The sequence below is a fragment of the Entelurus aequoreus genome, linkage group LG08 (assembly GCF_033978785.1).
Source record: "Entelurus aequoreus isolate RoL-2023_Sb linkage group LG08, RoL_Eaeq_v1.1, whole genome shotgun sequence".
Taxonomy (NCBI): domain Eukaryota; kingdom Metazoa; phylum Chordata; class Actinopteri; order Syngnathiformes; family Syngnathidae; genus Entelurus; species Entelurus aequoreus.
The window spans coordinates 56,296,112-56,309,930 of NC_084738.1; the positions used below are offsets into that span (position 1 = coordinate 56,296,112).

Sequence of the window (13,819 nt, forward strand, 5' to 3'; positions counted from 1 at the left end):
TCAATCAATCCACTCCAGTCCTTTAGGGGCGGTAGCGCACATTATTCAGTGTATCACACAACACATTGTTGTTGTTTTTTCACCGCGGCGCCATCTATTGGTCTGTAAATGTCCAAAAGTGACAACAAATTCCTCCATGTAGACTTAGACTTAGACTTCCTTTTATTGTCATTCAAATTTGAACTTTACACTACAGATAAGAACGAAATTTCGTTGCATTAGCTCGTTGTAGTGCAGGATAAAAGAGCAATCCAATCCACTTTATTTGTATAGCACATTTAAACAACAGAAATGTTTCAAAAGTGCTGCACAACAATATTAAAAACAATATTCAAATATTATCCTTAGCTCCACCAATGACTGAATAAAAACAAAAAAATTAATAAATATAAAACCAATATAAAAACAATATAAAAATAAATATGATTAAAGGGTAAAACCCATTAAAACAATAAATAGAAATCCAAATTTTAAAAACACAGGACCGCAGAGGACCACACGACTCAGGTGCTGATATAAATAGATTACTGTACAAATAAATATATTGCACTTTTGCATATGCATCCACGTTTATGGATGTATGTGCACCTTTATCCGGATCTGCACCAAAATGTAACATTTTCTTTGATCCTCTCCAACGTTAAGTGAGAAAAAAAACGTTGTTTTTGTGTAATCTTCTCCGTCTAAGTGCGACCGGCAGTCCTGTGTGATCCATCAAAGTCTGACTCTGACTTCAAAAAAATCGGTGTGCTGTTGGAGGCGGGTGGAACGGGTCAGGAGGTTCCACCCGCCTGAAGGCTCAGCCCTGATGTTGTTATTAAACGTAATAAAACTTCTTAGCTCGCCGGACGCTCGTCACGCTGAAAGACACAATTTCCTGGAGGTCCGGAAGAGCTCGTCAGCGAATATTGAGCAGCACGAGCCATCTCCTGTTTGGCTCACCCGTGCTCACAAACACCCACTTTGGTGATGAATTGTTGTTATTTGTTGTGCTAACGCAGCCAGAGCGGTCATCTTTAATCACAACGCTCCTCTTGATTGCATTTTAGTCGCTGATAAAAGAACAATTTAAAAAGCGACGCACCGCTGCTGATAGGAAAACTAACCTGCCGTGAATTTTGCTAGCTAGCACTTTTTTTTTTTTTAGCCCTGATGCTAAATGCTAAATCCGATTACACACTGGAACAAAAAAAATGCACATGGCTAAATGCTAACAGCTGAGTGGTGAGTTTCTTTTTTTTGACCCAGAATACAGTGCTAATGCCTGCTCCTGTGCTGTAGCTTTTGATGCTATAACGCAGGGTCCCCAAACTACGGCCCGCGGGCCAGATACGGCCCGCCAGCGTCCAAAATCCGGCCCGCGGGTAGTACCAAGTAAAAAAAAAAATATATATATATATATATATATATATATATATATATATATATATATATATATATATATATATATATATATATATATATATATAATATTTTTATTTTTATTTTTTTTTTGTAATTTTTTTTTTATCAGTACTTTTTCGCCCATCCATCAATCCATTTTCTACCTGTTGTTACTGGGTCTCCTAGGTAGATACGGTACGCCAGCGTCCAAAATCTGGGCCGCGGGTAGTCCCGACTAAAAAAAAATAATTTTTTTAAAAATTATTTTAGTGGCTGATAAAAGAACTTAAACAAGTTGCAAATGTTTTTTTGTTTTTTTTACAATTATTTTGTTTTTTAATTTGTCCTTTTTCGCCCATCCATCAATCCATTTTCTACCGCTTGTTACTGGGTCTTCTAGGCAGATACGGTACGCCAGCGTCCAAAATCTGGGCCGCGGGTAGTCCCGACTAAAAAAAATATTTTTTTTTTTAAGTATTTTAGTGGCTGATAAAAGAACTTAAACAAGTTGCAAATGTTTTTTTGTTTTTTTTACAATTATTTTGTTTTTTAATTTGTCCTTTTTCGCCCATCAATCAATCCATTTCCTACCGCTTGTTACTGGGTCTCCTAGGCAGATACGGTACGCCAGCGTCCAAAATCCGGGCCGCGGGTAGTCCCGACTAAAAAAATTATAATTTTAGTCGCTGATAACAAGTTGCAATTATTTATTTATTTATTTATAATTTTTTTACAATAATTTTGTTTTTTAATTTGTCATTTTTCGCCCATCCATCAATCCATTTCCTACTGCTTGTTACTGGGTCTCCTTGGCAGATACGGCACGCTAGCGTCCAAAATCCGGCCCGCGGGTAGTCCCGACTAAAAAAAATAAATAAATAAATACAATTTATTTTAGTCGCTGATAAAAGAACTTAAACAAGTTGCAAAATGTTTGTATTTTTTAGTCCCGACTAAAAATATATATATATATATATATTTTTTTTTATTTTAGTCGCTGATAAAATAACTTAAACATCCATCCATCCATTTTCTACCGCTTATGCCGTTCAGGGTCGTGGGGGGTGCTGGAGCCTATCTCAGCTGCATTCAGGGTACACCCTGGACAAGTCGCCACCTCATCTTAAACATGACTTGTTACTGGGTCTCCTTGGCAGATACGGCACGCTGGCGTCTAAAATCCGGCCCGCGGGTAGTCCCGACTAAAAAAAATAAAAAAACATTTTATTTTAGTCGCTGATAAAAGAACTTAAACAAGTTGTTTAATTATGAGCCAATATGTTACTAATTTCCATGTTAATAAGCAACTAATTAATGGTGAATATGTTCTCCATACTAAAGTGTTACCGAACAAATATATTTTGTAAGAAAAGATTAAGCATTTTATTAACGCATATTATTTCCAGGCTTTCGCTGGCCACGTAAAAGTGTAGCGGGCCAGATTTGGCCCCCGGGCCTTGAGTTGGACACCCGTGCTATAATGTGCTAAAAGTTAGATTTTTTGGGTTGTTTTTTTTTCATTTTATTTTTATTGACATCCAGCATCAGACATTCCTATCCCTTACATCATATTCACATACATCATACATCTGTTGTCTGCCCTAAATGTCAAAATATATATTTTTGTTTATTTCCCAACCATACCCCCCGCCCCCAAAAAAAAGAAAGAAACAGCAGAAAAACAAAATAGTATTTGCAAATACATCAATTAAATAAAGAAAAAATAAATAATGATACATTATTAATAATAATAATCAGAAATAAAATATAAGAATATAAACATATATATATATATATATATATATATATATATATATATATATATATATATATATATATATATATATATATATATATATATATATATATATATATATATACATATATATATATATATATATATATATATATATATATATATATATATATATATATATATATATATATATATGTATATATAAATATATATATATATATATATATATATATATATATATATATGTATATATAAATATATATATATATATATATATATATATATATATATATATATATATATATATATATATATATATATATATATATATATATATATATATATATATATATATATATCCATCCATCCATCCAGCCATTTTCTACCGCTTATTCCCTTCGGGGTCGCGGGGGGCGCTGGAGCCTATCTCAGCTACAATCGGGCGGAAGGCGGCGTACACCCTGTATATATATTAATCTTTTTTTTTTTTTTTTAAGCAGTACAATCATTAATTCGAGAAATTAAAGTCAGGCTTATGGGGCGTGACATAATTGACCCAGTTTTCCCAGTATGAAGTACATTTCTCCAATTTATAATTAATAAAGGCAGTTATCTTCTCCATTTTATAAATGTTCATTGTGATTTCCATTCATTTGGGCTCTCCTGTAATAACCATTTCCTCGTAATGATCTTTTTACAGGCCACCAGTAGGATATTCATTAAGTGTTTATCTTTTTTTTCAGCCAGTCCTGAGGTACATGTCCGAAAAACAGAGTCTTCCTTCTAAAAGTGACTTTTTACCTCTTGTCTTTGTCAGGGCTGAAGATCCGCGAGGTGATGATCAACGTGTCCCGCCAGCAGGTGGAGGACTTCCACGGTCCAGAGGACTACTGGTGTCTCTGCGTGGCCTGGAGTCACTTAGGAACCTCCAAGAGCCGCAAGGCGTCAGTGAGCATCGCCTGTAAGTCGCCCGCTAGCGTTCCCACACCCCGCCTGTCAGATCCCCTCACTCTTTGTATTTCTTGTCCTGCAAAGACCTGAGGAAGAACTTTGAGCAGGACCCTCAAGGCGCCGAGGTGCCTCTCGGCGGCATGATCGTGTTGCACTGTCGACCACCAGAGGGCGTACCCCCGGCACAGGTCAGCTTCTCTCTAACACCTCCTCATCTGTCACTCCAAGCCAGCAGGGGGCAACATACATCATGGAAAGTACAATCTGCATATTTATTAGCATAGATTTGATCGTCAAACTAATTATGAGGGAAGTCCAATAATATCGACAGATATTGATATAAAAATGAGAAATTTAATATTTGTTTCTCAATATGTCCGCCGCCTGGAAATATTTCTATGTTTCGCCTTTGGGCCACACCGTAGATATTGGTAAAATATTGAAGATCGGTAATGAAAATGAAGTGCTGGATAGTATCGACATGATAGATGTGGTTAAGAAAGCCAGTATCGAGTGTCTCTACTATCTCATTTGCTGACATTTGTGCTACTTTAATAACAATTAGGGATGCTGAAAAAAAAAAAAAAAATTCCCATTCATAATTTTTTCAAAATCTATTTAAAAAAAAACATTTTTATTCATCTTTTTTTTTTTTTTTCTAAGAATCAAATTTTAAAAAACACGTTTTTTAGGCCATTCCTGGCTTACTCGCTGTGCATAGGGATGAGTATCTTTCACATTTGAACCGATACAGTACCATCAATTTTCGATACCTTTGTTTTGTTCATAAATATTCATCGTTTTTAATAATAAAAATCAATTTTTTTATTGGAACATTTGAAAATGAGCTTATAATAAATAACGTTTGTCCAGTTGTTATTAGAGATGTCCGATAATATCGGACTGCCAATATTATCGGCCGATAAATGCTTTAAAATGTAATATCTGAAATTATCGGTATCGGTTTCAAAAAGTAAAATGTATGACTTTTTAAGACGCCGCTGTACGAAGTGGTACACGGACGTAGGGAGAAGTACAGAGCGCCAATAAACATTAAAAGGCACTGCCTTTGCATGCCGGCCCAATCACATAATATTTACGACTTTTCACACACACAAGTGAATGCAAGCCATATTTGATCAACAGCCATGCAGGTCACACTGAGAGTGTTCGTATAAACATCTTTAACACTGTTACAAATATGCGCCACACTGTGAACCCACACCAAACAAGAACGACAAACACATTCCGGGAGAACATCCGCACCGTAACACAACATAAACACAACAGAACAAATACCAAGAACCCCTTGCAGCACTAACTCTTCCGGGACACTACAATATACACCGCCCGCTACCCCCTACCCCCCCAACCCCGCTGTTTTGAGGCATGTTAAAAAAAATAATGCACTTTGTGACTTCAATAATAAATATGGCAGTGCCAAGTTGGCATTTTTTTTCCATAACTTGAGTTGATTTATTTTGGAAAACCTTGTTACATTGTTTAATGCATCCAGCGGGGCATCACAACAAAATTAGGCATAATAATGTGTTAATTCCACGACTGTATATATCGGTATCGGTTGATATCGGAATCGGTAATTAAGAGTTGGACAATATCGGAATATCGAATATTGGCAAAAAAGCCATTATCGGACATCTCTAGTATATACTATCTCATTTGCTGACATTTGTGCTACTCTAATAACAATTAGAGATGCTGAAAAAAATAATCATAATTTTCTAAAAATGTATTTAAGAAAACTTTTGTATTTGTCGTTTTTTTTTTTTTAAGAATCAAATTTAACATGTTTTTTAGGCCATCCCTGGCTTACTCGCCGTGCATAGGGATGAGTATCTTTCACATTTGAACCGATACAGTACCATCAATTTTCGATACCTTTGTTTTTGTTCATAAATATTCATCGTTTTTAATCATAAAAATCTATTTTTTTATCGGAACATTTAAAAATGAGCTTATAATAAATAACTTTTGTCCAGTTGTTATATCTTGTTTTATTCTTAAATTCATGAGTCGATTTCTTTGTTGGCATTGAAAATTGCAACGTTACCTCCAGGCTGTTTTGCTGGATCTGCTCTCAGTGCTGCTGTAGTGATGGACAAATATATATAATTAAACATAGTATACTGATAATTTGATCCTAATCTTTAAAAATTACTGTCGCAATATAATTAATAACAATAATACAATATTAAAAATAAAAAGAATGATACAACACATACATAGAATATAAAATAGGGTGGGGGGGATCGTAAAATTCACGGATTACACAAAGAGAGAATAATGTCAAGGGTCAGGGAGGTCACGTCCGTTCGATCTGTTCGCAACAGCACGTTTCGAAACATGAAAAAAACTCAAATCTGATGAAGTTTCCAGGGATGGCACAACGTGAAAATGTTATAGCACGGTTATTGTGACCAAAATTGACACCGTAATTATAATCGCAATATTGTTAAATGTGCTCAAAAAGTACTTAAACACACACTGATCACCTTAGATGTTTTTTAAATAACTAAAACAAATAGACCCACTGTAAGAAAACCCACTAGTTTTTTTTATGCTTCGCTGATAGTGTTTTAGTCTTAGTATTTCATCTGTTTTAATGCTTAAACTTTTACGGTTTCATACATTTGTACTTTAGCACTTTAAGATTTGTTTTAAATGAAAAGTGTGCTGGAAATTAAATCTAATATTTATTTCTGGTGGACGTTCTCTTTGGTCGTCCTACTTTTTTCAGCGGTCTTTGAACGCACCGTAAAACCACCACCGGCATTTCTCCCATTGACCATGCTGTGCTATAAAAGCATAGCTTGTAGCTTCAATCACACAATTGAATATCTCAGTTGCTCAAAAAGAGAAGTGTTCATTGGTAGGTCATTCCCTATTGTTTAACGAGACGTTTTCTTGTTCCACGTTAGCATTTAGGCGAGTACATTTTCAGAATGTGCTTTTTCTATTTCTAAACAAAGAAAACAATCTGAAGTTGTCTTTATTTTTAAGTTATCGTGCCGGGATTTTACCAGTCCCACTTTGGAGTAGATTTTTCTCTATGTGGCCCCCGATCTAAAATGAGTTTGTGTCAGGTTCAAACACTGATGACATCTATTAAAACAGACGAGAAGCAAGCAATCATGCAGAGACCGAGTTAGATTTTGCTCAATTGAGGAAAGACGTTATTTGGGCTGTACTCTAGTTACAGATCCAAACTTCGCTCTAAAGTCTAGCCCACGTGCTTCCTCTATTTATTCGGGAGGTCCTTGGTTACATCACTGAAGCTGTCATTGAGGGAATGGGGTTAATCTCGATAGCTCCAGTTAGACACAATACATGATTATGCAAGAAATGCAAATGTATTGACGCTGGTGATATCGCCTTTTCTCTGCTCTGTCTGCGTCACGGGGGTGTTCGGCCTTGGCAGTCAGCAGGCCGTTCCTGGACACAGACACTGATACGAGACTGGCTTGCAATCTTTTGGATTGCCAGCTTTGCACAGACAAAGAAAAATACCACTTCAGCACAATTGACAATAATTATAGCAAGGGACCTTAAGCATAAAAGTTGTGTGATAATATATACATAATTATTGTAACAGTTTGACACTCCTGTTTTAAGGGCTATAGAGATATTTAAGCCGCACCCACCAACATTTTAGAATAAATAAAAATGTTTACATATTTTAGCCGCACTGGACTGGCAGGAAAGATTTTGTAAAAGTTTATTTAACACCTTAAAGGCCTACTGAAATGCGGTTTTCTTATTTAAACGGGGATAGCAGGTCCATTCTATGTGTCATACTTGATCATTTCGCGATATTGCCATGTTTTTGCTGAAAGGATTTAGTAGAGAACATCGACGATAAAGTTCACAACTTTTGGTCGCTGATAAAAAAGCCTTGCCTGTACCGGAAGTAGCAGATATGTGCGTGACGTCACCGGTTGTGGAGCTCCTCACATCTGCACATTGTTTACAATCATGGCCACCAGCAGCGAGAGCGATTCGGACCGAGAAAGCGACGATTTCCCCATTAATTTGAGCGAGGATGAAATATTTGTGGATGAGGAAAGTGAGAGTGAAGGACTAGAGGGCAGTGGAAGCGATTCAGATAGGGAAGATGCTGTGAGAGGCGGGTGGGACCTGATATTCAGCTGGGAATGACTAAAACAGTAAATAAACACAAGACGTATATATACTCTATTAGCCACAACACAACCAGGCTTATATTTAATATGCCACAAATTAATCCCGCATAACAAACACCTCCCCCCTCCCGTCCATATAACCCGCCAATACAAATCAAACACCCGCACAACACACTCAATCCCACAGCCCAAAGTACCGTTCACTTCCCCAAAGTTCATACAGCACATATATTTCCCCAAAGTCCCCAAAGTTACATACGTGACATGCACATAGCGGCACGCACGTACGGGCAAGCGATCAAATGTTTGGAAGCCGCAGCTGCGTACTGCGTTACACATACAAATTAAACAAAATGCTTATGGCAACATTCTGGTTGCGTACTCACGGTACCGCGTCTGCGTATCCAACTCAAAGTCCTCCTGGTAAGAGTCTCTGTTGTCCCAGTTCTCCACAGGCCAATGGTAAAGGTTGACTGTCATCTTTCGGGAATGTAAACAATGAAACACCGGCTACGTGTTTGTGTTGCTGCAGCCGGCCGAAATACACCGCTTCCCACCTACAGCTTTCTTCTTTGCTGTCTCCATTGTTCATTGAACAAATTGCAAAAGATTCACCAACACAGATGTCCAGAATACTGTGGAATTTTGCGATGAAAACAGACGACTTAATAGCTGGCCACAATGCTGTCCCAAAATGTCCGCTACAATCCGTGACGTCACGCGCAAACGTCATCATACCGAGACGTTTTCAGCAGGATATTTCGCGCGAAATTTAAAATTGCACTTTAGTAATCTAACCCGGCCGTATTGGCATGTGTTGCAATGTTAAGATTTCATCATTGAAAAATAAACTATCAGACTGCGTGGTCGGTAGTAGTGGGTTTCAGTAGGCCTTTAATTGTTTCCAAAAATTGTCTGTAACACGGCAGTAAAACGGCTGATGAAACAAAACAGAAGTCATCGTTATGGACCCAGTAGCTGCGGAAGCTGCCGCTCCAATCAGCTAAGCAGACTTAGCAGCTGTGTCTCAATTCGCCGGCTTCATCCTTCCAAGGACCAAACCCAGGTGGTCAACAAAGTGTGGGTGCTGGCGAGATATGAATTGGGACGATCTAGCCTTCAGGACACCTCCTGGTTACGTCAGTTGTCCCTGCCCTTACGTTTACGTCACGTATCCACTGCTCAGTCGCGTGAGGTTGAATAATGGCAAACTTTAGAGAAGAGCGTCAAATAGTTTTTTGTGTTTTCTTGGTCCTTTACCGTATTTTAGAGGAAGTCTGATTTCCCTGCGGTTAGAGCCGACCGATCATGGGAGATGGTTGTCATGGAGACGTGTCATGTGCTGACAAGCATTCTGAAGCTGTTATTCCTAATTATTATAATGATGGGTTTATTTTTATGCTTGTTGTAGTGGGACATGTACCTTTTAAAAAACACACAGACAATCCAGGAAAGAGTCCTCACAGTCTGTCCATACAGCAACACCACACAATCCTGTTTAGCAGTTACTTTATTAATATGTCAATAAATGTACAATTAATGTACTTTTCTAATCGTGTCAAATTTCTTGCATCATAGCCAGTAATAGTAAATATTGGGATAGCATAATATTATTATTATCATACAGTTTTTGCAATGAATGCAGTGGAAATGGCAGTTTCAGCACAAGTTTATTAATTTATATACCGTATTTTTTGGATTATAAATCGCTCCAGAGTATAAATCGCACCGGCCGAAAATGCATAATAAAGAAGGGAAAAAAACATATAAGTCGCACTAGAGCAGGGGTCACCAACCTTTTTGAAACCAAGAGCTACTTTTTGGGTACTGATTAATGCGAAGGGCTACCAGTTTGATACACACTTAAATAAATTGCCAGAATTAGCCAATTTGCTCAATTTACCTTTAACGTTATTATTAATAATTAATGATATTTATACTTAATTGAACGGTTTAAAAGAGGAGAAAACACGAAAAAAATTCAATTTCGACACTTTAAAATTCAAGATTCAACCGAAAAAAACAAGAGAAAAACTTAAAAAAAGAATTTATGGAACATCATTACTAATTTTTCCTGATTAAGATTAATTTTAGAATTTTGATGACATGTTTTAAATAGGTTAAAATCCAATCTACACTTCGTTAGAATATATAACAAATTGGACCAAGCTATATTTCTAACAAAGACAAATCATTATGTATTCTAGAATTTCCAGAACAAATTTTTTTTAAAGAAATTCAAAAGACTTTGAAATAAGATTTAAATTTGATTCTACAGATTTTCTAGATTTGACAGAATAATTTTTTTGAATTTTAATCATAGTAAGTTTGAAGAAATATTTCACAAATATTCTTCGTCGAAAAAACAGAAGCTAAAATGAAGAATTAAATTAAAATGTATTTATTATTCTTTACAATAAAAAAATACTTGAACATTGATTTAAATTGTCAGGAAAGAAGAGGAAGGAATTTAAAAGGTAAAAAGGTATATGTGTTTAAAAATCCTAAAATCATTTTTAAGGTTGTATTTTTTCTCTAAAATTGTCTTTCTGAAAGTTATAAGAAGCAAAGTAAAAAAAATTATGAATTTATTTAAACAAGTGAAGACCAAGTCTTTAAAATATTTTCTTGGATTTTCAAATTCTATTTGAGTTTTGTCTCTCTTAGAATTAAAAATGTCGGGCAAAGCGAGACCAGCTTGTTAGTAAATAAATACAATTTAAAAAACAGAGGCAGCTCACTGGTAAGTGCTGCTATTTGAGCTATTTTTAGAACAGGCCGGCGGGCTACTCATCTGGTACTTCGGGCTACCTGGTGCCCGCGGGCACCGCTTTGGTGACCCCTGCACTAGAGTATAAGTCGCAATTTTGGGGGGAAATTTATTTGATAAAATCCAACACCAAGACATTTGAAAGGCAATTTAAAATAAATAAAGAATAATGAGGGGGATTTAATTTTTGGCATGGTTTTTCGTTTGAAAATGACCATTGGTGGCAATTTTGATCCATTTCCACAACATGCCAGCACCACTGTGAAGTGTGATTTGTCATGACCAGTTGTTACGATATTGACACTCTTTTGCCCTTTCACTGCAACACTTCAGCCCGTGGGAATGTCAAACGTAAGGGGGACCTCGTCCATGTTAATAATATGAGCCGGTGTCACGTTGTGTTCACTTACCGTATTTTTCTGACGATAAGTCGCAGTTTTTTTCATAGTTTGGCGGAGCGACTTATGTGTGATATTATTAACACATTACCGTAAAATATCAAATAATATTATTTAGCTCATTCACGTAAGAGACTAGACGTATAAGATTTCATGGGATTTAGCGATTAGGAGTGACAGATTGTTTGGTAAACGTATAGCATGTTCTATATGTTATAGTTATTTGAATGACTCTTACCATAATATGTTACGTTAACATACCAGGCACGTTCTCAGTTGGTTATTTGTGCGTCATATAACGTACACTTATTCAGCCTGTTGTTCACTATTCTTTATTTATTTTAAATTGCCTTTCAAATGTCTATTCTCTGTGTTGGGTTTTATCAAATAAATTTCCCCAAAAAATGTGACTTATACTCTAGTGCGACTTATATATGTTTTTTTCCTTCTTTATTATGCATTTTCGGCCGATGCGACTTATACTCCGAAAATTACGGTAAATGCTTTTCAATTAACTGTCTACCTTGGATTGGAAGTCTGCTGGCAGTTTTTGGGACATGGTTGTCCTTGCTCTGATAGAGAGGCGATTGCGTTGCATGAAGTGGTAACACCAAGAAGGTCCTCCCGCAAAGTCGTTTATATTCATCTCCTTGGCAACTACCTGGGCGTGGAGACGCAATTGTACGGTTTACAAGCCTCTCCCGGTAGCACATTGTTCAAGCACCCATTTGTGAATTTGTTCCTCAAGCTGTGGCCACCTAGCTTTTAGCCCGTGATTAGCTTTTTTAGTTTTCTTCATTTCAGTAAGAGTAGCCTCCACTTTTCACCAGTCCCTTACAAGTTTCTCGCTTACTCCAAACTTTTTTTGCTGCTGCTCGATTGCCGTTTTCTGCTGCATATTTCACTACTTCCAGCTTATATCCTGCAGTATATGATTTCCTTTTCGGTGCCAAGTTTGTTCAGCCCTTCTCAGTTTTTATAAGTTACCGGCAATGTTGAAATTATCCATTTTCATAGGTACGGAAGTAGTAGCAGGTAGCATCTTTTTTCACAATGCACTTCTGCCATGACCCGCCCCCGCCAAATTTTTATTGGTTGACGTGTGTGTGTGACGATTGCTGATATACGCCTAGTCTCTTACGTGAATGAGATAAATAATATTATTTGATATTTTACGGTAATGTGTTAATAATTTCACACATAAATCGCTCCAGAGTATAAATTGCACCCCCGGCCAAACCATTAAAAAAACTGCGATTTATAATCCGAAAAATACGGTAGGTTATAAAAAATACTTTGTTTTCAAATGATCATCCAAACCTGTGTCATTTATTTTTGGGCCATGTCCTCAATTGTTCTGCTCAGCAAAACAAAACAACAAAGTTAAACACAAGATCACATGATTCATTTGTAGAAGTTGTAAACATTTTCAAATAACATGCAAATGGACACAAAAACTGCAAAAACTAAAATCGGTACATTGATGCACACTATTCCGGCCACACATTAGTATGACATATTTAAGTCCACTTCTAAAGAATTAAATTAAAAGATGTAAGGCTTTACTTCCAAACGTTGAAAAAAAGCCGTCTGCATTATGTGGCTCTTCGTCGGGGTAAAAGGAGGAGCAAAGAGCACGGAGGCCGCTCAACATATCACGATAGTCGAGGTCTTGTACTATTATACTACTCTATTACTACTGACATCCAAAGTTGACATGTCTTGTTTTGAACAAATTAAATAAAGCTATAATTACATTTTAAAGTCGCTTTTTCCGCTTTCCACATAGCGCCACCATGTTGAAAAAAATCTTCAGGGTTAAGCGCGCAAAGGATCTTGGGATATGAAAAGGTGCGAAGTAGCGTTGAACGGTATAGTACCGTATTAGTATAGTATTAGTAAAGTACCGCGATACTAATGAATCATATTCGGTACTATACCACCTCTGAAAAATACCAGTATCTCATTTTCTACCACTTGTCCTTAATAATTTTGACACAATGACACAATATGTTACTGCATATGTCAGCAGACTAAATTAGGAGCCTTTGTTTGTTTACTTACTACTAAAAGACAAGTTGTAGTTGTCAAAACGTGGACCTTAGGGTGTTGTGTTTTCCCGGAAGGCAAAGGAAAGTTGGCGCGGGCAAGGCGTGAGGGTAAGGACATTTTTTTATTATTACTATAAAAAAGGAACAAAAGGCGCGCACAAGGCGGAAGTACAAAAACTTGGCTAATGAAACAAAAATTTGCACAAAGGCAGAAACTATGAACATGAAGCAAAACATCACTAACTGTGGCATTAATAACAAAAACTTACTTGGCATGGAACTATGGAAACATGGGTAGCAGAAGTCATCAGAGGTAAACAGGGGTCACAGAGTTAATGTCGCCACGCCGA

The 13,819-nt window shown here is 36.7% G+C and overlaps 1 protein-coding gene across 1 annotated transcript in view; it reads left to right on the forward strand.

Moving 5' to 3' along the window:
* LOC133656407 (netrin receptor UNC5D-like) overlaps positions 1-13,819 on the forward strand; it is a 190,173-nt gene that overhangs the window by 46,795 nt on the left and 129,559 nt on the right. Inside the window, exons 2-3 of the mRNA XM_062057491.1 lie at positions 3,957-4,100; positions 4,175-4,278. Coding sequence (XP_061913475.1) covers positions 3,957-4,100; positions 4,175-4,278 — 248 coding nt within the window. The remainder of the gene's footprint in view (positions 1-3,956; positions 4,101-4,174; positions 4,279-13,819) is intronic.